Consider the following 27573-nt stretch of genomic DNA (forward strand, 5'->3'; position numbering starts at 1 on the left):
GTTGTTGGGCAAATGCCTTGTACAGGAAAGAACAATTAATGGAAGGGAACCAGTTGACTTACAGACTTGAAATTCTCTTTTTTTTTCAATTTTTTTAATTGAAGTATATTTGGTTTACAATGTTGTGTTACTTTCTCGTGTACAGCAAAGTGATTCAGTTTTATATATATATATATATATATATATATATATATATATATATATATATATATATCCTTTTTCAGATTATTTTCCATTAGAGGTTATTATAACATATTGCACACAGTAGTGACTTTGAATTCTTAAATATGGATGTGAATTGTTAGAGTAATTTGGAAAAACTAGGGAATCTGGTGGTAAACGGCTACACCGATACAAGAAGAAAATAATTAGGACCTCATATTCCTTACTATTCCAAGAAGAAAAAATAGGGGGAGAAAAGCAAAAATGAAGACAAAGAATAAAAAGTGCAATTGGTAATGGTAAGTACCAAAGTGGAGCAAAAATTAAAGTTTCTCAACAAACCTGAAGAATAGCTACTGTAGATTGAAAAAGTAGTCACTGAAGCAAACCTCTGGAATTAGTGTGGAAAAGTGTGAGCTATTTGATCTCCACACTGTCAGGAAAAGTTCATTACACCTGATCTATGACTTAAGCTATTGGACCAAATGCTATTACAGCTCTCATTGGGACAAGGTATACAACCAGAACATACTGTTTATCTATTGGAAGAGTAAAACATTCTATAAGTTATAGTGAGTAGCAATAGCACACTTTACAGATAGCAGAGCTGTTTCCAAGATAAACCTAGCTGATTAAGCTAAATCTATTTGTAAGAGTAAGAATTAAATGTTTCCATCTCATAACAGAGATCACATCTGCCCTTTGCACATGACTCTCAATAACTGAAATAAATAGATAATTGTTCTGAATGCAGGCTTGGGCGTCACGTCACAGGATTTGATAAGAATTCACATTTTTAAAATTTTGATTTTCTGACAGGTCTTTGTTTTTCTTTTTTTTTTTTTCCTCCAGTAACATAATACTTTTATTTATTTATTTATTTATTTTTAGCTTGTTAGACGTTTATTTTTAATCCTTAATATCAGCCCCTCACATCCATGCCTTTTTTTTTATTTATTTATTTTTTTATTTTTTATTTATTTTTTATTTTTTTTAACATCTTTATTGGGGTATAATTGCTTTACAATGGTGTGTTAGTTTCTGCTTTATAACAAAGTGAATCAGTCATACATAAACATATGTTCCCATATGTCTTCCCTGTTGCGTCTCCCTCCCTCCCACCCTCCCTATCCCACCCCTCCAGGCTGTCACAAAGCACCGAGCCAATATCCCTGTGCCATGCGGCTGCTTCCCACTAGCTATCTACCTTACTACGTTTGTTAGTGTGTATATGTCCATGACTCTCTCTCGCCCTGTCACATCTCACCCTTCCCCCTCCCCTTAACCTCAAGTCCGTTCTCTAGGAGGTCTGCGTCTTTATTCCTGCTTTACCCCTAGGTTCTTCATGACATTTTTTTTCTTAAATTCCATATATATGTGTTAGTATACGGTATTTGTCTTTTTCTTTCTGACTTACTTCACTCTGTATGACAGACTCTAGGTCTATCCACCTCATTACAAATAGCTTTTTTTCTATTACCCGTAATAGACTGTCTCATGAGGTAGCTGGGTTCTTTATTCATATTTAGGCAATTGTATAATTTTATCTATTCCCAGTGCTTCCTCACCTGTAAATATAAGTGTTTTGATATTTAAAATTAAAATAGTTCTCTTATCTTCAAAATAAGAGCCCTCTCTGACATTGTGTTCCCCACAATGAATGCAACGTGCATTTTATATGTACTTTCAATAATTTTATTGTCAGCTTATTCATTTTCCAGCCACTTTATTATTTCCCCTTAAATTACCTTTTTCTTTCTCAATTATATGTCCAAGTTAATTTTGGATCTGTCATGTATATTTATACAAACTATTGATGAAGCTGAGGCAGTTATATAATTTTAAAAGTAAACAAATCCTGTCTAATTTGTTTAAACCTCAGTAACATACAATATATCTTAGTGTAGTCATCTTCTACCAGTTTTAGAAGTGATAATATGATTGACATCTTAAAACTTACTGCCCATATTCCAATCTATTTCAAGATGGCAGTTTCTTTTAAGACTACAGAGAATTTTTCAACAACAAAAGCAGCATGACTCTATTCCTTCAAAATTTGTTTTGTATGTAAATCAATACTAGTCAAAGTTTAATAAGTTTAATAATAGAATATATAAACTGATAATGCAATCTTCATTCCATTATGCTAAGAGGAAGTCAATGATAAATTGGATAATCTAGGACAAAACTGTGATGTTTACTTTTTGGGGAAAAGTTTTTGCAAAAATCATTATGTAGTCTTTTAAAATTAGATCCTAAACACATATTCATTTTTGCTGCTACATATAGTTTATTTTGAATCACTGAGACTGATATGTCTTTTAAGATTTTAGATTTTAATTTAAAATGTAAAATATACTATCACTATTTTTGACTAGTAATTTACACATAAATTCAACAAATATTTTGGAAATGAATAGAAGGATAATTACATGTGAATGAATTAATTTATAGTTGCTACATTTTGAAAGAGAACAACTGCAGTTTATAAGGAATGCTTTCTTTCAGTGTATCTCTTACTAGGCTGTGATTATATGTGTTTTCTTTTCTTTTCTTTTAAGGAATCTCCTTAAATAAATGAGTAGGACTTTTTAAAACTTGGCTTCTCCCAACTTGTCTGTTTTACAAAAAAAATATAAATAAATAAAAGGAGATGAGGTGATTTATGATGATTGAAATAGCTATAGAAGAAATATTCAGTAAACATATTTTGCTCTAACAAATATGGAGTCAAATTATCATGCTGAAATCATCTCTTGGATATGCCAGATGTATTAAGATTTGCTGTGAAAAATCCCAAAACTTTTGTTAACACTTTCCAAAAGGTTTATAAGGAGTTTTAAAATTTACCTATCTTTATATAGCTATATTTCACCTAAATCTAAATTTATCCCCCAGTTTTATAAGGAAGAAACTATTTCATGCATGAAGAGTAATTTTTTATTTGCAGATAAACAGATTTCCACTTTTCAATGAGTCAAATATCAGATTACATAAAATATCTCTATTTTTAGGGAAGCCTTATCCTGTTATACACAGGTATTAGCTCCCTATCACCCAGTTTCCATTTGAATATGCTATCACAAACTAGTTCACATGCCATTGTGAATATATTACCGGAATTCTCATACTCTGGTTAGGTAGTCAAGAGATTTGACCATCTTTTCCAAGATGACTTTTGGCTGAGATGGAAGATAGTTGCTTTATGAACTATTTGGTAATGTTCAAGCCAAACAGTATTCATGCCTTTTATCTAAATTGCATGTTTCTTAAGTGAACCCAATGCCCATCAGATGATTATCCCATCTTGAAGAAAACACATTACATGGAGAAAATTTGGAATCCTACTGACAGTAGGTAGCTTTTGTTTGGCCAGAAATGAAAAACACGTAAGTAGTGAGTTAAATTAGCTTATGCCACACACATTATTACTGCATTGATGTCACTAAAATAACCTCATATTGAATTATACTCAAGAATCAAATGCAAAAGTAACTTTATTCTGTCGTGTTAAAAAACAACAACAACAACTAGAATATACTTAATTAAGATGTGCAATCCCACTCCTGGGCATATATCCAGAGAAAACCATAATTGAAAAAGATACATGCACCCCAGTGTTCACTGCAGCACTATTTACAATAGCCAGGACATGGAAGCAATCTAAATGTCCACTGGCAGAGGAATGGATAAAAAAGTTGTGGTACATAATACAATGGAATATTACTCAGCCATAAAAACAAAATAATGCCATTTGCAGAAATATGGATGGACCCAGAGGTTGCCATAATGAGTGAAGTAAGTCAGACAGAGAAAGACAAATATCATACGATATCGCTTACATGTGGAATCTAAAAAAATGGTACAAATGAACTTATTTACTAAACAGAAATAGAGTCACAGATGTAGAAAACAATCTTATGGTTACCAGGATGGGAAAGAGGGGGGAGACAGATTGGGATTGACATATACACACTACTATATATAAAATAGATAACTAATAAGGACCTACTGTACAGCACATGGCACTCTACTCAATACTCTGCAATGACCTATATGGGAAAAGAATCTAAAAAGAGTGGATATACGTATATATATAACTGATTCATTTTGCTGCACAGCAGAAACTAACACAACATTGTAAATCAACTATAGTCCAATAAAAATTTTTAAAAATTAAAAATTTTAAAAAAAATTTTAAAGATGTTATTTAATATTTTTCCAGTAACACAATTTACAATTTTCCTTCACTTCCACTTCTGTTCCACAATACAACATAAAGGTACTTTTCTATGGGCTGACAACAAGATAAGAACTGCCATTCTAGGTTTCTGCCTTTAGGTATGCAGTGTTGATGACAATGAAGAGAAATGAAGAATAGTAAAGCATTTTAAACACTTTATAAATATTTACAGGTACTTATTTTATTCATGATTCAGTTTGAGGTTTTTTCTGCTAAATGTTTCAACTATATTCTTTATTTTTTTAAGTGTAAGTGATTTTTTAAAATTAATTATTTATTTTTGGCTATGGTGGGTCTTCGTTACTGTGTGCAGGCTTTCTCTAGTTGCAGCAAATGGGGTCTACTCTTCGTTGTGATGTGTGGGCTTCTCATTGTGATGGCTTCTCTTGTTGCAGAGAATGGGCTCGAGGCATGTGGCTTCAGTGGTTGTAGTTTGTGGGCTCTAGAGTGCAGGCTCAGTAGTTGTGGCACATGGGCTTAGTTGCTCCCAGCATGTGGGGTCTTCTGGGATGAGGGCTCAAACCTGTTTCCCCTGCATTGGCAGGCGGATTCTTAACCATTGTGCCACCAGGGAAGTCCCTCAACTATATTCTTGAAAGGATTTTCTATTCTCTCATATCTGTCTGATGCTACCACTAAACACTCTAGGCCAATATTTCTCCCTGGACTAGTGCAATTTCCCAGACAATTCAACCTGTCTCTTGTCATCCACAGTGATCTCTTCTAATTTGTTCTTCATGAGCATCCAGTAATCTCTTTTAAATAAGCATGAGAATATCCTACCATCCACATTCCTATTTACTTTTAAAACCCCTAAATGGCTCTCCATTGTTCTTAGAATAGAAACAAACAAACGAAAAACAAACAAAAACCTCAAAACTCTGTAAGAGAAGCTTCAAGGTACTGTGTGGGGTATTACATATAGAAGACTCCACCAAAAAACTGTTAGAACTAATGAAAAATTTCAGTAAAGTTGCAGTGTACAAAATCAATATACAAAAATCAGTTGAGTTTCTATATGCCAACAAACTATCAGAAAGAGAAGTTAAGAAAACAATTCAATGTACAATTGCATCAAAAAGAATAAAATACTTAGGAATAAATTTAACCAAGTAGGTGAAAGGTCTGTACATTGCAAACTGTAAGACACTGATGAAAGAAATTGAAGAGGACACAAATAAAAGGAAAGATATTTTGTGTTCATGGATTGGAAGAATTAATACTGTTAAAATGTCCATATTACCTGAGGCAATCTACAGATTCAATGCAATCCATCTCAAAATTCCAATGGCATTTCTCTCAGAAATAGAACAAGCCATCCTAAACTTTGTATAGAACCACAAACAACCTTGAATAGCCAAATCAATCTTGAGAATGAAGAACAAAGCTGGAGGTATCATGTGTCCTGGTTTCAAAGTATATTACAAAGCTCTAATAATCAAAACAGTATGGTATTGTCATTAAAAAAAAAGAAAAAAAGATTCATAGAATGGAACAGAATGGAGACCCCAGAAATAAACTCATGTATATGCAATCAATTAATTTCTGACAGAGGAGCCAAGAATATACAATAGGAAAGGGCAGTCTCTTTAATAAATGGTGTTGGGAAAACTGGACAGTCATATGCAAAAGAATGAAACTGGACCCCTATCTTACACCATAAACAAAAATCAACTCAAAATGGATTAAATACTTGAATGTAAGACCTGAAACCATAAAACTCCTGGAAGAAAACATAGGAGGTAAGCTCCTGGACACTGGTCTTAATAAAGATATTTTTGATTTGATATTCTTTCTCACTTTGACCCTGAATCCCATTGATTCCTCCACAGTAACTACAATTGGCTTTCTCTTAGTCTCCTGCTGCCATTCCCTTGACTTTGAATGTTCTTCCCTTTTTTCTTTGTATACTTAGTTCTAACTAGCTCTTCAGCTCTCTCCTGATCATCACTTCCTCCAAGAAGTCTTCCCCACAACCTTCTTTTACTAGGGTAAATGTTGCTGCAATCAGATAACATTACACCATTGTACCATTGTTTCACAGTAGTGAATTTGCATTCCTTTGGGTGAATATTTGATTAATCTCTATATTTTATACTAAATGGCAATTACCAAGGTTCCCATTGATTCCACATTGCTAAATCCAATGGTAAATTCCCAGTTCTCATAGATTAAGAACACTTAACTCAGTTGAACATCACTGTCTTTTTGAAAATATTTTCTTCATTTATTTTCTTTTCTTCTTCTCTGAATCACTTGCATTTATCTCATTATGTGTGTGATCTCTTTAAGGGTTGAATACCTGAGAACTCAGTCCTGAGGTTTTTGTTTTCTACTCTAACTACACCCATGTCTTAGATGAGCTCATCCAATCTTATAGCTTTAAGTACTATCCATAGATAACAACTTCCAGATCTTTTATCTATGGTGTAGCACTTTCTCCTGAATTTCATATTCATATAGCCAATTTCTACTTGTCTTCTTTACTTGGATGCTAAAGAGGCATCTCCAACGTCACATATTTGAAACTGAGTTCCCATTATTTTACCATGTTCCTCCCACAGTCATCTCCATCTTGTAAATGTATCTGTCTTTCCAGTTTTTCAGGCAAAAACAAAAATAAGCAAATAAAACATGAAAATCATCATGCACTTCATCCTTTAGATCATGTCCCACTTCAGTCAGCAAATTCTACTAGATGTAATTTGCAAAGACCACTCTAATCACCTCCATTGCTATGACTCTAGTCCTGTCACTATGATCTGTCCCCTGACTTCTTGAAAAATCTTTCCAAGGGCAATCATTGCAGTCTATTTTCACCAGAGCATCCACACTGATCTTGTTACAATTACATCAGCACATGTCTCTCCTCTGCTCAAACTTCCAGTGGCTTTTCATCTCACTTGGAGCAAAACAAAAATCCTTATGACTTGGGTCCTCATTCTCTTTATGACCTTCTCTCTTATTTACTATTCTAAGCTCAGGTTTGTCTAGCCACACAGGGCTAGAATGTTCCTTGAATAAGCTAAGTATCTTACTGGCTTAAGTCCTTTGCTCTTCCTGATTCCTCCTGGAATGCTTCTCCCAGATATCCATACGGCTTGATCCCTCAACATCAATTCTCTCCTCAAATGTCCCATTTTTCTGATCTCCCTGTTCAAAATTAGAACCACCTCTCTACTTTTCTAAGCATTCCTGTCTCATTCTTCTGCTTTATTGTTTCTTCAAAACACCTACCACATTGTAACACACTACAGTGTATAACTTACTTCTTTTTTCACTGATATATTTGCAGCCATCCCTGACAATGTTGAATGAAGGAATGAATAAATGAATGAATGAATGAGTGAATGAGTAAAAGTCCCATGAAGAAAAACTAAGGACTATATTTACCTCTTTTTCTCCCCATTATATCTTAGCACAGTAAACACATTCAATAAAAATTTATCAAATTAAGGAACATACTTGGTTTACTCTCTTTCCAAGGATGTTTGGTAAGATAAAGCATAAAAGAAAAATCATTACCGAATTTTTTTCCATGCACATAGATCATTGGCATGGGCTCAGAACAAGGGCACCTTTTATTCATTACTAAATATCACGTTCCTGGCTCTGTGACTGTACCTTATTTATTTAAAAAAGATTTACATCTAGATATTAGTTGGTTGTTTTAAAAGTATTTTCATATATTCTTTTGATCACTATAACTCTATGATGTAGGTAGTACTGATATGTTTACCCCTACTTTACTGCTATGAAGAGGAAATTAGTAGAATAGATACCAAAACCCAGGTACTCTGATAACCTCCAAAGCCTTTAACACTATACTTTGCTACTGATAAATATGTTGTATTATGCTGTCAGATCAAAGGATGTTTTTCCATTGAAAACATATAACCATCACTCTATGAAATATAAAGTTGAAATTATTTTTAGTGTAATTTAGCTGTTAGCCTTATAGCACTTGTTTGCAAATGCCCCTAAATGTCTAACTGTTACACACTGATCACTGTATTTCTCCTTATTATAGACTTTTTCTGTTTAGAAACCTGTAAGAAGCCACAAACCTTGGGATTTTAATTACAGCCCCTCTAAACCCCCACACAGGAGCTGTAGAATAAGTAAATACCAATTTTATTAACATAATAGAATGACATGAAACAACTGAATGAATGGAATCCCAGAAGATCCTGCCTTTTGGATAAGATGTGCTTTAGATAAAATAAAAAGTATTATAATAATTTATGACGGAAATGAGGATATAAACTTAAAGTAGCAATGTTTAAAATAATTTCTAATTGCTGTACAAAGCTGTACTCTGTTTTGGTGGCAAATGAGTTATGTTTATCCACATGTCCACAGGAAAGCTAAAGACTGTATTTGTATTTCAAGAAGAAAGGAGAGAGGGGAAAATGAAGCTTCATTAAATCAGGTAAAAAATAATATTCTTTCAGATTTGCAAATAGAGTATCTAGAGTTGTCTTTCCACCCTGACCCACACTAGTTTGTAATGTGTCACATGAAGAGGGACAGTTACACAGCAGCAAATACTGAGATACTCCACAGAGCAAATACAGTCAAAATCCCTGTACACTGAGAAGTAAAAATCAGAAACCAGGTCAAATGAAGATGCAGTTTAAAAACTAGTAAAATTATCTACATTTTGACCCACTGACTCATCTTATGTAAAATTTTCATGAAAATACTTTTTAACCCTGTTACCCTCTCCTGAGTGAAACATTTTATATTAGTTATGCCTAAATCTTTTCTAGAATATTACTCATCTGATTGAAAAACTAATTACCTCCTCACTTTCCCAGGAAGGAATAAGTAAGGTTAACATATGGTGAATGAATGAGAAACCCAGAAGAAAAAATAAAAAAAAAAAAAGAATGAGAAACAACAAAAGTGTACTGGGAGAATATTTTCTTCACCAATATACTTAACAATGTAGGTCCAATTTATTTGTTCCTGATAACAACTCATTACAATTTTACTTTACTTCCATACCTAGCCCCAGTCCTACCTGGGTGGATGGGACCTAGGTAAATGCATTTAAACAAATGATTAAGATTAAATGAATTGTAACATTGATCAACCTGGTATCTTTAGAGGCTTTAATAGATTAAAAGTTTGAACTCAGTAGTCACTATCTCAGATTTGGAATTGTTGCCCTGCCTCTTACTCATTTTGTTAACTTAAACAAATTTCTTTACACTTTGTGTCATTTTTCTCACTGTACAAAGGAAAATAATAGTCCCTATCTCAAATAGCTTTATGAGGACTAAATTAGAAAACATACATAAAATGTTTAGTGTAATGTCTGGCATATAGTAAACATTCAAGAAATTTTAGCTGTTATAATTATTGTTATCTACTTTTTTAATAGTTAGAAAAAGGTTGCAGTAATAACATATGTTTAAAACATTATTGTACCATCATATATAGCAACGTCTTCAGCAATTTTCCTACGGAAGTGAGATAAACTAGAAGGTGGATTAAAAAAGCAATCTTAGGGCTTCCCTGGTGGCACAGTGGTTGGGGGTCCGCCTGCCGATGCGGGGGACGTGGGTTCATGCCCCGGTCTGAGAGGATCCCGTGTGCCACGGAGCGGCTGGGCCTGTGAGTCATGGCCACTGAGCCTGTGTGTCCTGAGCCTGTGCTCTGCAATGGGAGAGGCCACAACAGTGAGAGGCCCGCGTACCACAAAAAAAAAAAAAAAAGAGAAAGCAATCTTAATGCTCAACATCACTAATTATTAGAGAAATGCAAATCAAAACTAGAAAGAAGTATGACCTCACACCAGTCAGAATGGCCATCATTAAAAAGTTCACAGGGAGAGGGGGAAGATGGCGGAAGAGTAAGATGTGGAGATCACCTTCCTCCACACAGATACATCAGAAATACATCTACACGTGGAGCAACTCCTACAGAACACCCACTGAACGCTGGCAGAAGACCTCAGACCTCCCAAAAGGCAAGAAACTCCCCACATGCCTGGGTAGGGCAAAAGAATAAAGAGAGACAAAAGAATAGGGACGGAACCTGCACCAGTGGGAGTGCGCTGTGAAGGAGGAAAGGTTTCCACACACTAGGAAACCCCTTCACGGAGACTGTGGTGGGCGGGGGCGCGGAGGGGGAAGCTTCGGAGCCACGGAGGAGAGCACAGCAACAGGGGTGCGGAGGGCAAAGTGGAGAGATTCCCGCACAGAGGATCGGTGCTGACCGGCACTCACCAGCCGGGTGAGAGAGGCTTGTCTGCTCACCCACCGGAATGGGCGGGGCTGGGAGAGCTGAGGCTCTGGCTTCGGTGGATCAGTCGGATAGCAGGGAGAGGACTGGCTGCGTGAACACAGCCTGAAGGGGTTAGTGCACCACAGCTAGCCGGGAGGGAGTCTGGACCTGACGAAGAGGCAAGAGACTATTTCTTCCCTTTTTGTTTCCTGGTGCGCGAGGAGAAGGGATTAAGAGCACTGCTTAAATGAGCTCCAGAGATGGGCGTGAGCCGCGGCTATCAGCGCGCGGACCCCAGAGAGGGGCATGAGATGCTAAGGCATGCTGCCGCCACCAAGAAGGCCGTGTGTGAGCACAGGTCACTATCCACACCTCCCCTCCCGAGAGCCTGTGCAGCCCGCCCCTGCCAGGGTCCCGTGATCCAGGGACAACTTCCCCAGGAGAACACATGGTGAGCCTCAGGCTGGTGCAACATCACACTGGCCTCTGCCGCCGCAGGTTCGCCCCGCACCCCGCTTGAGTGAGCCAGAGACTGCTAATCAGCTGCTCCTTTAACCCCAACCTGTCTGAACGAAGAACAGACGCCCTCCGGCGACCTACATGCAGAGGCGGGGCCAAATCCAAAGCTGAACCCCGGGAGCTGTGCAAACAAAGAAGAGAAAGGGAAATCTCTCCCAGCAGCCTCAGGAGCAGCAGATTAAATCTCCACAATCAACTTGATGTACCCTGCATCGGTGGAATACCTGAATAGACAACAAAACATCCCGAACTGAGGAGGTGGACTTTGAGAGCAAGATATATTTTTTCCCCTTTTGCTCTTTTTGTGAGTGTGTATGTGTATGCTTCTGTGTGAGATTTTGTCTGTATAGCTTTGCTTTCACCATTTGTCCTAGGGTTCTGTCTGTACGGTTTTTTGTTTCTTTTTCGTATTCTTTTTACTTAAAAAAAATGTTTTTTCTCTTAATAATTATTATTTATTTTAATAACTTTATTTTATCTTACTTAATTTTTTTAATTGTATCCTCTTCCTTCCTCCTCCTTCCTTCCTTCCTTCCTTCCTTCCTTCCTTCCTTCCTTCCTTCCTTCTTTTTCTCCCTTTTATTCTGAGCCCTGTGGATGAAAGGCTCTTGGTGCTGCAGGCAGCAGTCAGTGCTGTCCCTCTGACATGGGAGAGCCAACTTCAGGACTCTGGTCCACAAAAGACCCCCCAGCTCCATGTAATATCAAATGGTGAAAGCTCTCCCAGAGATCTCCATCTCAACGCTATGACCCAGCTCCACTCAACAACCAGAAAGGTACAGTGCTGGACACCCTATGCCAAACAACTAGCAAGACAGGAACAAAACCCATTGTGTTGTGTTAGCAGAGAGGCTGCCTAAAATCATAATAAGGCCACAGACACCCCAAAACACACCACCAGATGTGGACCAGCCCACCAGAAAGACAAGATCCAGCCTCATCCACCAGAACACAGGCACTAGTCCCCTCCACCAGGAAGCCTACACAACCCAATGAACCAACTTTAGCCACTGGAGACAGACACCAAAAACAATGGGAACTACAAACCTGCAGCCTGCATAAAGGAGACCCCAAACACAGTAAGATAAGCAAAATGAGAAGACAGAAAAACACACAGCAGATGAAGGAGCAACATAAAAACCCACCAGACCTAACAAATGAAGAGGAAATAGGCAGTCTACCTAAAAAAGAATTCAGAATAATGATAGTAAAGATGATCCAAAATCTTGGAAATAGAATAGAGGAAATACAAGAAACATTTAACAAGGACCTAGAAGAACTAAAGAGGAAACAAGCAATGATGAACAACACAATAAATGAAATTAAAAATACTCTAGAAGGGATCAACAGCAGAATAACTGAGGCAGAAGAACGGATAAGTGACCTGGAAGATAAAATAGTGGAAATAACTACTGCAGAGCAGAATAAAGAAAAAAGAATGAAAAGAACTGAGGAGAGCCTCAGAGACCTCTGGGAGAACGTTAAATGCACCAACATTCGAATTATAGGGGTCCCAGAAAAAGAAGAGTAAAAGAAAGGGACTGAGAAAACATTTAAAGAGATTATAGTTGAAAACTTCCCTAATATGGGAAAGGAAATAGTTAATCAAGTCCAGGAAGCACACAGACTCCCATACCGGATAAATCCAAGGAGAAAAACGCCAGGACACATATTAATCAAACTATCAAAAATTAAATACAACAAAAATATATTAAAAGCAGCAAGGGAAAAACAACAAATAACACACAACAGAATCTGCATAAGGTTAACAGCTGATCTTTCCGCAGAAACTCTGCAAGCCAGAAAGAGTGGCAGGACATATTTAAAGTGATGAAGGAGAAAAACCTACAACCAAGATTTCTCTACCCACCAAGGATCTCATTCAGATTTGATGGAGAAATTAAAACTTTACAGACAAGGAAAAGCTGAGAGACTTCAGCACCACCAAACCAGCTTTACAACAAGTGCTAAAGGAATTTCTCTAGGCAAGATACACAAGAGAAGGAAAAGACACACAATAACAAACCCAAAACAATTAAGAAAATGGGAATAGGAATATATATATCTATAATTACCTTAAATGTAAATGGAATAAATGCTCCCACCAAAAGACACAGACCGGCTGAATGGATAAAAACACAACACCCTGGATGGATTAAATGCTCCCACCAAAAGACACAGCCTGGCTGAATGGATAAAAAAACAACACCCAATATGCTATCTACAAGAGACCCACTTCAGACCTAAGGACACATACAGACTGAAAGTGAGGGAATGGGAAAAGATATTTCATGCAAATGGAAATCAAAAGAAAGCTGGAGTAGCAATTCTCATATCAGACAAAATGGACTTTAAAATAAAGACTATTACAATAGACAAAGAAGGACACTACATAATGATCAAGGGATCGATCCAAGAAGAAGGTATAACAATTGTAAATATTTATGCACCCAACATAGGAGCACCTCAATACATAAGGAAAATACTAACAGCCATAAAAGGGGAAATCAACAGTAACACATTCACAGTAGGGGACTTTAACACCCCACTTTCACTAATGGACAGATCATCCAAAATGAAAACAAATAAGGAAACACAAGCTTTAAATGATACATTAAACAAGATGGACTTAATTGATATTTATAGGAGATTCCATCCAAAAACAACAGAATACACATTTTTCTCAAGTGCTCATGGAACATTCTCCAGGATAGATCATATCTTGAGTCACAAATCAAGCCTCGGTAAATTTAAGAAAATTGAAATTGTATCAAGTATCTTTTCTGACCACAACACTATGAGACTAGATATCAATTACAGGAAAAGATCTGTAAAAAATACAAGCACATGGAGGCTAAACAATACACAACCTAATAATGAAGTGATCACTGAAGAAATAAAGAGGAAATCAAAACATACCTAGAAATTAATGACAATGGAAACATGGTGACCCAAAACCTATGGGATGCAGCTAAAACAGTTCTAAGAGGGAAGTTTATAGCAATACAATCCTACCTTAAGAAACAGGAAACATCTCGAATAAACAACCTAACCTTGCACCTAACGCAATTAGAGAAAGAAGAAAAAAAAAACCCAAAGTTAGCAGAAGGAAAGAAATCATAAAGATCAGATCAGAAATAAATGAAAAAGAAATGAAGGAAATGATAGCAAAGATCAATAAAACTAAAAGCTGGTTCTTTGAGAAGATAAACAAAATTGATAAACCATTAGCCAGACTCATCAAGAAAAAAAGGGAGAAGACTCAAATCACTAGAATTAGAAATGGAAAAGGAGAAGTAACTACTGACACTGTAGAAATACAAAAGATCATGAGAGATTACTACAAGCAACCCTATGCCAATAAAATGGACAACCTGGAAGAAATGGACAAATTCTTAGAAATGCACAACCTGCCAAGACTGAATCAGGAAGAAATAGAAAATATGAACAGACCAATCACAAGCACTGAAATTGAGACTGTGATTAAAAATCTTCCAATAAACAAAAGCCCAGGACCAGATGCCTTCACAGGCAAATTCTATCAAACATTTAGAGAAGAGCTAACACCTATCCTTCGCAAACTCTTCCAAAATATAGCAGAGGGAGGAACACTCCCAAACTCATCCTACGAGGCCACCATCACCCTTATACCAAAAGCAGACAAACGTGTCACAAAGAAAGAAAACTACAGGACAAGATCACTGATGAACATAGATGCAAAAATCCTCAACAAAATACTAGCAAACAGAATCCAACAGCACATTAAAAGGATCATACACCATGATCAAGTGGGGTTTATTCCAGGAATGCAAGGATTCTGCCATATATGCAAATCAATCAACATGACACACCATATTAACAAATTGAAGGGAAAAACTATATGATCATCTCAATAGATGCAGAGAAAGCTTTTGACAAAATTCAACAGCCATTTATGATAAAAAAGCCCTGCAGAAAGCAGGCACAGAGGGAATGTTCCTAAACATAATAAAGGCAATATATGACAAACCCACAGCCAACATCATCCTCAATGGTGAAAAACTGAAAGCATTTCCACTAAGGTCAGAAACAAGACAAGGTTGCCCATCTCGCCATTCTTATTCAACATCGTTTTGGAAGTTTTAGCCACAGCAATCAGAGAAGAAAAGGAAATAAAAGGAATCCAAATCAGAAAAGAAGAAGTAAAGCTGTCACTGTTTGCAGATGACATGATACTATACATAGAGAATCCTAAAGATGCTACCAGAAATCTACTAGAGCTAATCAATGAATTTGGTAAAGTAGCAGGATACAAAATGAATGCACAGAAATGTCTGGCATTCCTATATACTAATGATGAAAAATCTGAAAGTGAAATCAAGAAAACACTCCCATTTACCACTGCAACAAAAAGAATAAAATATCTAGGAATAAACCTGTCTAAGGAGACAAAACACCTGTATGCAGAAGATTATAAGACACTGATGAAAGAAACTAAAGATCATACAAATAGATGGAGAGATATACCATGTTCTTGGATTGGAAGAATCAACATTGTGAAAATGACTCTACTACCCAAAGCAATCTACAGATTCAATGCAATCCCTATCAAACTACCACTGGCATTTTTCACAGAACTAGAACAAAAAAATTCACAATTTGTATGGAAACACAAAAGACCGCGAATAGCCAAAACAATCTTGAGAATGAAAAATGGAGTTGGAGGAATCAGGCTCCCTGACTTCAGACTATACTACAAAGCTACAGTAATCAAGACAGTATGGTACTGGCACAAAAACAGAAAGATAGCTCAATGGAACAGGATAGAAAACCCAGAGATAAACCCACACACATATGCTCACCTTATCTTTTATAAGGGAGGAAGGAATGTACAGTGGAGAAAGGACAGACACTTCAATAAGTGGTGCTGGGAAAACTGGACAGGTACATGTAAAAGTATGAGATTAGGACACTCCCTAACACCATAAACAAAAATAAGCTCAAAATGGATTAAAGACCTAAATGTACAGCCAGAAACTATCAAGTTAGAGTAAAACATAGGCAGAACACTCTATGACATAAATCACAGCAAGATCCTTTTTGACCCACCTAGTAGAGAAATGGATATAAAAACAAAAATAAACAAATGAGACCTAATGAAACTTAAAAGCTTTTGCACAGCAAAGGAAACCATAAATAAGACCAAAAGACAACCCTCAGAATGGGAGAAAATATTTGCAAATGATGCAGCTGACAAAGGATTAATCTCAAAAATTTACAAGCAGCTCATGCTGCTCAATAACAAAAAAATAAACAACCCAATCCAAAAACGGGCAGAAGACCTAAATAGACATTTCTCCAAAGAAGATATACAGATTGCCAAGAAACACATGAAAGAATGCTCAACATTATTAATCATTAGAGAAATGCAAATCAAAACTACAATGAGATGTCATCTCACACTGCTCAGAATGGCCATCATCAAAAAATCTAGAAACAATAAATGTTGGAGAGGGTGTGGAGAAAAGGGAACACTCTTGCACTGCTGGTGGGAATGTGAATTGGTATAGCCACTATGGAGAACAGTATGGAGGTTCCTTAAAAAACTACAAATATAACTACCATATGACCCAGCAATCCCACTACTGGGCAGATACCCTGAGAAAACTATAATTCAAAGAGTCATGTAGCAAAATGTTCATTGCAGCTCTGTTTACAACAGCCAGGAGATGGACGAAACCTGAGTGTCCATCATTGTATTAATGGATAAAGAAGATGTGGCACATATATACAATGGAATATTACTCAGCCATAAAAAGAAACGAAATTGAGTTATTTGTAGTGTGGTGGGTGGACCTATAGTCTGTCATACAGAGTTAAGTAAGTCTGAAAGAGAAAGACAAATACCGTATGGTAACACATATATATGGAATCTAAGAAAAAAAAATGTCATGAAGAACCTAGGGGTAAGACAGGAATAAAGACACAGACCTACTAGATAATGGACTTGAGGATATGGGGAGGGGGAAGGGTAAGCTGTGACAAAGTGAGAGAGTGGCATGGACATATATACACTACCAAATGTAAAATAGATAGCTAGTGGGAAACAGCCGCATAGCACACGGAGATCAGCTCGGTGCTTTGTGACCACCTAGAGGGGTGGGATAGGGAGGGTGGGAGGGAGGGAGATGCAAGAGGGAAGTGATATCGGAGCATATGTATAACTGATTCACTTTGTTAAAAAGCAGAAACTAACACACCATTGTAAAGCAATTATTCTCCAATAAAGATGTTAAAGAAAAAAAAAGTTCACAAATAACAAATGTTGTAGAGTGTGTGGAGAAAAGGAAACCCTCATATACTGTTGATGGGAATGTAAACTGGTGCAGCCACTATGAAGAATAGTATGGAGGTTCCTCAGAAAACTAAAGATACAGTTGCCATATGATCCTGCAATCCCACTCCTGTGCATATATCTGGAGAAAGCGCTAATTCAAAAAGATACATGCACTCCAGTGTTCACTGCAGCACTATTTACAATAGCCAAGACATGGAAACAACCTAAATGTCCACTGACAGATGAATGGATAAAGAAGATGTGGTGCACACAAACACAAACACACACACACACACAATGGAATACTACTCAGCCATAAAAAAGAATGAAATAATGCCATTTGCAGCAGCATGGATGAACCTAGACATTATCATAATAAGTGAAGTAAGCAAGAAAGAGAAAGACAAATACCATATGATATCACTATATGTGGAATCTAAAATATGGCACAAAGGCACTTATCTACAAGACAGAAACAGACTCTCAGACATAGAGAACAGACTTGTGGTTGCCAAGGGGGAAGGGGGGTGGGGGAGAAATTGACTGGGAGTTTGGGTTAGCAGATGCAAACTATTATATATAGATTGAATAAACAACAAGGTCCTACTGTATAGCACAGGTAACTATATTCAATATCCTGTGATAAACCATAATATAAAAGAATATGAAAAAGAATGTATATAGGGCTTCCCTGGTGGCGCAGTGGTTGAGAGTCCGCCTGCCGATGCAGGGGGCACGGGTTCGTGCCGCAGTCTGGGAAGATCCCACATGCCGTGGAGCGGCTGGACCCGTGAGACATGACCGCTGAGCCTGCGCATCCGGAGCCTGTGCTCCGCAACGGGAGAGGCCACAACAGTGAGAGGCCAGCATACCGCAAAACAAAAACAAAACAAAACATAACAAACAAACAAACAAAAACAAAAATGAATATATATATATGTATAACTGAATCACTTTGCTATACAGTGGGAATTAACACAATATTGTGAATCAACTGTACTTCAATAAAATAAATTAAAAAAAAAAGAAAACAATCTCAATCTTCTAAAATGTACCACCTCAGGGCCTTTCACCTAGAACCCTTAGTGAATATGTTATAGAAACATGCCATGCTTTTAAATTTCCTTACATATTTCTAACATTCCCAACATATTTCCTCAGATGAGCCTAATGTGGGATAAACAAACATAAGCTCCAATAATTGTCTCAAGTTATTTTTGATGAAGATTTTACAGCTATTATGCAAGAGTCTGAATAATTCCTTACATTTTTAAAATTAAAATCCAAACATAGCTTCAAGAAAAGGAGTTAAGGGATGTGTTCCACAAAAGTTATATATAGCCTTATTCCTCAATTTCTTCACTGATAATAAAAGCAAGTAATTTTTACATTTTAAGTACTATATAAACCTCTATCTGACACAGTTTTTGTAATTTTTCTCTTTTGATATTGAGTTGAAATTCTTTAATGATACCATTTATACACTTTGGATTTTAATATTTAAATGTGAAGAAAGAAAAAATACATATATCTAGTGGCTCCTTCACATTAAATTATATGTGTTTATTTTAATGTTATAATAAATATAAACATATGAATGCTACCATGAAGATGAAATACAGTTCATACTCATAGAAAAGTTTTAGTTCTGGGACTTGTCTTTAACTACATGATTTTTCATTTTATTTTCTACAGACATTATTTAAATAATAGTAATGATGATAATAACAATAATAATATATAAAATTTACTGAGTGTTTACTATGTGCCATCCCTTAGGTTAATATCCTTTTATACATTATTACATATAAATGTCACTATAGCTGAATGTTGAGTGAACATAATCAAATTATCCAGGTGTTCAAATCAAGTAAGTTGAAAAACCAGGATATGACCCATGCAGTTCTGACTACAGAATGGAGCTTCTTAATATACAGTGTATATTATATAGTATAAACTGAAACACAGGTGCCCCACTTAAGATAAAATCTCAGAATAGTTTGAAGCAATGCCTCAATTTCAATCTCTTATGTGCCTTTCAATTCACCCTTAAAAGATGTAATGTGATGGGAAACCTGGTATACTAAATTTCATATTTTGGTTGAACAGCAGACTTTTAATATTTATACCTAAATAATTTATTTAATAATATTATGTATGACAATTACTTAAATACAGTAAACTGAAATATTGATTCTTCTCATACCACATATATCTCAGTTTAGACTGCTGAGTGTCCTGCATTATCTTTAAATTCTTATATAATGTCAGAATAATTGTGTTAATTTTTACTTGAGCACTAAATTATGATTATCTGAAAGGAATAGCTAAAGGCTGGTATTCTAGAAATGGCATAAAATGTTATCCCTATTATAGTTGTCAAATTTTGAATAAAAAATAAAGCCTACAAATCAGATTGAACAATAAAAATATATTTACTGCATTAAAACTATTTAGAAATTGTGTATGATTCTGGAACAATATTAATCAGTAAGATACATTTAGTCTATACATCTGTAATAGAGTGAAATAAAATCACTTTATACAAAGAAATTTTAGGAATACTCTTACCTTTTTCTCTATCTCTAAGTGGCAAAGCATTGATGATCTTATTGATATCTGAATGTAGGATAGATTATAGAGTGTAGATATATGAATTCACTGTGTTATATGAAGGTAGGATAGATTGTAGAGTGTTGAGAATTCAATCAGAAGACAAGTTAGAACTACTCCAGGCAAGTTCTGAGGAATGAGTGATTTTGAAGAAGAGGGATATATGGAAATGCTTCTATTCCCATAGTAAAATTAGGACATAATTAGGACAATAATTTTATTCCCATAAAATTAGGACAATTTGATAACTGACTGGTTATGGGTGCCATTAAGATGGAGGAGTTAAAGATATTTTCAATCTTTTAAACTAAGAAATTAGGTAAATATTTGTTCAAGAGAAGACATAACAAACCCTGAGAGCTCAGATTTACAAAGAAAAATAAGAGTTTCAGTTTTTAATATTCAGTTAGAAATTCAGTTCAGCGGGGTGCCGGGAATATCAGATATGAGCTTAGTAGTAAGAGCAAGTCTAGAAAAGTCATAACTGAAATGAACTCAGAAAAGTTTAGAGAAAGAAAACAATTATATTAATCAGTTCTGTTTTTGATTACAAGCAAGAGAAACCTATCTAGAAAGCTTAATGAAAAGACAGCTTTGTCAGAGACCCAAAGGGCAAGCATATAACAGAACCTTCTATTAGAACAAGGGACTTAAGCACCATGAGGGCACTCTCTTAACCTCTTACTCTTTTACATTCCTGCTCATTCTTCTCTTATTTCTCAGTCTTAATTCATCATCCTACTCAGTCTACATACGAAATTCACAGCCTCAAAGTGTAATGAAATTTATTTCCCATTTCTCCTCCTTCCTGTTGCTCCTTTCTCTCTTCTCAGTTCTAAGCTTCTAGGGGAGGAATTTGATCGAATCATTTGTCTTTCTCTTAACATTCAATAACGGTGAGGGAGGTTCGTTATGGGTACTCAATAGTGCACAAAATGGCTGCTTTTAAAATTTTGTAGGAAGTGAAGGTCATCTCTCAAAAAAGGAAGTGGAGAGCTGCAACACTGTGAGAAGTGATCTCTTTAGGGATCAAAGATTAACCTGAATGAAACCTATATTCCAGAACAAGATAGAAGAGGAGGGAAAGAAAGAGGCAAAGAGGAGTTAAAAGAAAATGAAACCTGTAACAGAGGCCCTGAAACAAGGGAAGTGGAAGAAATCAAAAGAAACATTATATTCAGCAGAAAAATGAGTAATTTGAGGATTGGGGAACCACCATTTGATTTGATCACTGAAGAATAACTGGCAAACTTCAGAATGACAGTTTCTACAAAATAAGGAATGAGTTGCTACATGATTTGATGAAATTCAAATAGTACATGTTTATATATTGCCCTTGGACACTGGTGTAATAATATTTTTTAAAAAAGAGAGGGAGAAAATTAGGGTAATTTTCAGTAACTGCTAACTAACTCCTAGAGAATCCTTTTAATCTAAGCACTCACAAATCGTTTAAGAGTTTAATAATTTTACTGGGAAGGTAATATCAAATTTACCAGTTTATGGTTTCTCGAATGTAATCCTTTCTCCTTAACAAATATCACAGCACATACCACTCTCCAATATTGCAGAAGCTCCCCACATTTGCATGATTCCATAAGAATAAATGAATGAGCTGTTATCCTCTACAAAACTTCCCCAGGTTCCCTGGGATGTACTTTATTTGGGCCAGGAGAATTAGTATTTTTAAGCAATCTGCTTATATTATCTTGGGTTTTATTTTCCTCTTACCGATATTTTCTTTTTCATTTTTTTTTTTTCCTGTTTGAAGACCATTTGCCTTGACATAGAAATTGGACAATAAAAGCATTGGGTACTTCTCTCTATTATCTACATAATACATATCTGTCTCAGTCATTAGAAATAAAATTTCAATTTCTACTTGAGGCATAGCTGATTTTAGAAAGTGTCATTTATTGTCTCTATAACACCTTGTAGATGCAAAAATACATGCATAGGGTGAACTGTGTCCTAAAGCCCCCTGCAGGCTTGTACACAAGTGAAAAAAAAAAAGAGATTCAAATAAAATGAATAGGTGTGGAACAACAAGGATGGCAACATGGGCATCCTAAATCGGACACATAAACATGTTTGTATTGCAAAATCCTAGTCAGCTTGAGTCCTGATGTCACTTTGCAGACACCTATAATATAATGTACGGCTGTAATCCTTCAGTGGTGAATTGGTTTCCTGTACTAATACTTTGTAACCTGTATATTATAATTTGAATTATTGTCCATCATTTTATATCATTTTTTATATCAATAAAAAAGTCCATCATTTTAATATCAATTTTTATATCATTTTATATCATTTTATATCATTTTTATTCTTGTCCATCAAGAATTATAAAGTGAACACAGATGTGATTATTATGAGAGGTTTTATGTAATCAAATGCAGTAATGACTCATGATCACTCCATCATCAAATTTAACTTCCTCCACTCTCATAAAACACAGGTCTTCTTCTTTTAAAAGGTGACCTCACTATATGAAATAAACTATATTCATTCCTGCTTCTATACCTTTACTTATGCTTTCAAATTGCTTTTTCTATGTACTACTTTTTTCTATATATACTACCCATCCTTCAACAATCAGTTCAAGCCCCACCTGCCACATAAAGCATTCTCTGAGAACAAGGACTCCAACATCAATATGCAAATCTTGCTAACTCCCTTTATACTCAAGTTCTATATCCCACAATTAACACATTATTTGTACATTGTTCTTAATTCTTCATTCCTAAAACTGTATATCTTAATCTTTTATTATGTAAATATATTTCATAAATATATACTCATTGTCAAGTAATTTCTTAATTGTTTCATGAGTGTATTACTTTTATCCACAGACAGAAAATTACTGTAGCAAGAATTGGCTAATTCTAGCACATTTATTGAAAAAGAGACTAGGCTAAGTGTGGAGGAATTAAACAAAGGGTAACAAGAAATTTTCCATCTCATCTTTTATATTTTTAGTGTTTTATAAAACAAATACATTCCTAGGAAAATAGTAATTGCACACTAAATGCTTAGCCTTATAAATAGGGATCAGTTAACACTGCAAACATAAATCTATGTATAGTGTTAAAACTAGCTGTAAAACTACAACCTGGGGGAGGGCAGGGCTGGAGGGGAAGGAATAATAGAGAAGGGTGGCCTTGTGGTAGAACTGAATATGAGAAATGGAGAAAGACAAAACCACCTGGTTATTTCTCCTGAGCACACAGATGAAGAAATTAGGCAGGGCAATAGTGAATAATGAAGATGAAGAGTCAGAAATTCTCCACAAAGAAAAGGCCCATTTGTGAGAAGCAAAATGAAGCTAGCATTGTTTAAAATGCTAGTAGCAGCAGGAAGATTACTTGTTGTTTTACATATTTTACTTAACCCTCACAACAACCTTTTGAATTATTTATTGTTTTTCACACTCTGTAGATGAGGAAACTGAAGGTAACAGATATATGACCAATAAGGTTATTACAGTGTTGCTGTATAAAAATAAATGAAAGAGAAAAATATGTATATATATATATTTGCTATATAAGGAGAAAACATTTAAAAAATATATAGATTGTTCTAGAGAACATGAAATTGAAACACATAAACTATAAACCTATGACACTATCATAGATATCATACACACACACACACACACACACACACACACACGTTTGAATTCTTTTAAAAACCATAAAGACTTTGACACATCAAGCCAAAAGTCTTTTTCTTTCAGGGAGACACTCTGGCATTAGACAAGCACATCCTTTCTCATGAAAATGTATTTTCAGGATTCTAGCAAATGAAACTTTATACAACTAGGAAATGGATAAAAAAAGCCATAAATAGAAAACTGGAGTTTAATAAAGGATAAAATTTTCTTTTCACATAATTCTATGAAGGCATGTTCAATTTTGAGACTTTCCATCAGCTTTATTTTATGCTGTATTTTTTTTCTAGTTCACAATTTTATCAAGGAAACTGAGGTCAACAGGCAAAATGTTAAGCATAAAAGCACCTTATTCCACTTGGAATAAAGTGGGAAATAAAACAAGAAAATAAACTCACAAATAATCATGGAAACACAGACATATATCAGAAACTGAATAACTAAAATGATATAATTTGTATTTGTAGAAATTTACAACTAATATCTACACAATGAACAGGTATTATCACGAACAGAACTAGCGCTATCATTTAAGAGGATGCACAAGACTAAGCAGAAAACAATCATGGTAAATCATGCAGAATGCACAATAGCTCACCTTTAACTTTATTCTTTGAAGCAGCCGCTGGTACCAAGATTGCACAAGAAGAAGAGAACAAACATATTAGATTATTAGGCAGAGTCTCTAAAAGGGATATGTTATCACTATTAGTTAAAGTCTAAAATGATACGTTTATGATTACACCATCAATGCACTTTAGATGAATAGGACTTGTAACAAAGAAAATGACAATTGGTTATATTTTGTTAGTATATGATTAAAGTCCTTGAAAAAGAAAGAGTAAAACAGATAGGAGCCACAGAGTGCAAATACCAAACACCACAAGGCACAAAATTCTTTTTAAGAACGGTGTATCTTTCTTTCTCTTTGTCTTTTTTAACTCTAAAGTTTAGTTAATAATTCAATTAAAAATACTAATATATAGTTTAAATATATTTCATTTTATTTAACAATTAAAATGTAATCCATACGTTTGGATAAATCACAAGGGCCATTCACTTGTATTTACTGAGTGCTTACTTAAATGCCAGAGAGAGTTGAGAGTACTTTCCATACATCTTCCACTTAACCACCTCAAGAAGTAAGTTTTGTTATCACTGCCTCACAGATGTGAAAACTGGAACTGAGAAAAGTTACATTACTTGCTGACTATGGGACAGCTGGAAATAAGCAAATTTGGGATTTGATCCTAGGTGTGCCTGAACCTAAAATCTGTGCTCTAAGATACTACCTTACACTATTGGGATTTATGGTACCGCGTCACCAACTGGATTTCAAATATCAGGTCTACAAAGCCAAATCAAAATTGCATGATTCATTAAACTTCAGCTATTTGGTACTTGGTTGATCACATAGCTGTGAAACTAGAAAACTCCATTACTTTAAATGGCATTATTTTCATTAAGAAGTAGAAATTTAAGTTTATTATATCTATTGGTAAACACTTTGGGGCAGAAGTAAACTGAATGAGGAAACTAGAACAGTCCTGACAGGAGAATTCTTTACTCAAAGGAAAACTTCTAGACAAAATGCACAATTAGATGCCCCAAACATTTTGAAGTAATATGTTCTATTTTGATTTAAATATTTAAAAAGGAAGATTGACAGAGGAAGGTGTGCTTTTTCATTCTCTAAATGATGTCAAAGATAAAGTGGTCCATCCCCTAACTGGGAACTAGGCAGTCTCTAGCCTGCATACTGACCCCAGTGAAGTTTAATTTAGGTTTTAGACTGAGTGCTTATGAACTGAAAATGGAAACTTTTAATTTACACTTTCTTCTGATTCAAGTTATTTAGAGCTAAAGAAAAATTTCTAGCAAGTCTAGATACATGCCAGACTACTCATACAGAATTTCATTTTTATCCACAATCACAAACACTATCTTTTATTTATCTTCTGCTAGCTCATAAAAAATGTACATTATATTTTTTAAATAATACATTACAAAATAATACATTTTTTCAAATAAAAACATACTAAGTAAATAATACATTTTTTTCAAATAAAAACATACTAAGTAAAAGCAAAATTATTTCAGGAAACCTTGCTTAAGTCCTTACAAAAACCCATTCAAACTCTGTTTATTCCACAGCTTTAAAATAAGGTAAGTGGTTGGAGAGGGAGAATGTTCACGATACTGTTATGAATATAATGTAAACTAACTTTCTTTTAAAAAGCAAAGACCCAAAATTAAACTACCAGATGTTTTTGTGATATTGTTAATGTGATATAACAGTTCATGGCAAAATTTCTCAGCCATTAGAGTCTCTAAAATATTTAATATTAAAACTTAAACTTTAAAAGTAATTTTACCAAGAAATTTTGCTCCTATTTAATGAATACTTCTATTTTTTTGCTTATTTTTATTACAAATTGACAAATGCCAAAAAATAAGACGTGACATAGATTATAAAAAAAAAAAAAAAAAAAAAAAAAAAACCAATAGCTCAACCTTCTCCAAAGGCTGCTACTGAAATAATCAATATTAACAGTTTGCTAATGTTATAAAAATATATTTTGCTATTCTTATAAAAAACAATAACATATATACTTTGTGTATTTTGTTTCCATAAACAGGATCATACTATACACAGTTCTTCGCAGTCTGCTTTTCCCTCATTTTCCAGGTTAATACATCGAGTTCTAACTCACTAATTTTAATAGTTGTATATTTTTCTATAGTGTGTATGAAGTATGGGACTATTTCTCTATTGATAGAAAATCAGGCTGCTTTTAGGTTTGTTTTCTTGTTGTTGTTGTTTGTTTGTTTTACTGCTAATAACAATGCTGCAATACACATCCTGTGTCATATCCCTTTTATACCGAACTAGTGTTTTGTTTCTGATGGGCATATTCCCAGGGATTTTTTCATATTTCTATCCAGAAAACCACTGACAAAGATGAAGACCTTAGATATTGCTAATGGAAGTGTTGAGAAAGCTTAGATAAAAATATGCAAGTATATTAAATGCTCTAAAATAAGAGAAAACCAGCAAAAAGAAAAAAAGGAGAGAAACAGAAGTACAGAATCTAGTGATCCAGATGACTGCTATAGTGCAACCTCCTTGGATCTTTTAAACCACAAGCTGTTTCATTTAACTTCTCTTAATATTTGTTTTTCAGTTAAAAATTCAGTTTTTACATAAGGTAGATAGCTAGTGGGAAGCAGCCGCATAGCACAGGGAGATCAGCTTGGTGCTTTGTGACCGCCTGGATGGGTGGGATAGGGAGGGTGGGAGGGGGTGAGACGCAAGAGGGAAGAAATATGGGAACATATGTATATGTATAACTGATTCACTTTGTTATAAAGCAGAAACTAACACACCATTGTAAAGCACTTATACCCCAATAAAGATGTAAAAAAAAAAAATTCAGTTTTTAATTCCTTGGTAGAATTTTAGTAGATTTCAGAATTCTAATTATTAGGAATTATTTTCATCTTTTGTGTTGTTTTTAAGACTACACAAAGCTGACTTATTTTTAGATTATGCAAAAATATTATTTCACTCAATTTCAAAGAAAATATTTCAATGTATCATATTAAATTGTTCACATGAAAAGAAATTTTACTTAAAATTCAAACTTATCACTTAACATTTTTAGCACAAATTCAAAGAAAAATTGCCAAAAGCTTTAGAAATTTTTGAGACAATAGTATCAAATGTGTTAACAGATACAACTAATCTTTTACAAAAATTCATCTTTTTTATTAAAAATTAGTGAAATAAAAACAAAGAAAGCAACCTTTACA

General features: G+C 34.9%; 1 protein-coding gene across 6 annotated transcripts in view; it reads right to left on the reverse strand.

Moving 5' to 3' along the window:
- Positions 1-27573, reverse strand: part of CADM2 (cell adhesion molecule 2) — a gene marked incomplete at its 5' end in the record, with an annotated part of 1063364 nt that overhangs the window by 297903 nt on the left and 737888 nt on the right. For 4 of the 6 annotated variants that reach the window (XM_079922105.1, XM_079922104.1, XM_079922102.1 and 1 more), the window contains one exon: positions 24359-24385. The exons of the other annotated variants lie outside the window; for them this stretch is intronic. In XM_079922105.1, the coding sequence (XP_079778231.1) occupies positions 24359-24385 (27 nt within the window). The remainder of the gene's footprint in view (positions 1-24358; positions 24386-27573) is intronic. 6 annotated transcript variants of the gene reach the window in all.

This window comes from Stenella coeruleoalba, assembly GCF_951394435.1.
Source record: "Stenella coeruleoalba genome assembly, chromosome: 5".
Lineage (NCBI taxonomy): Eukaryota > Metazoa > Chordata > Mammalia > Artiodactyla > Delphinidae > Stenella > Stenella coeruleoalba.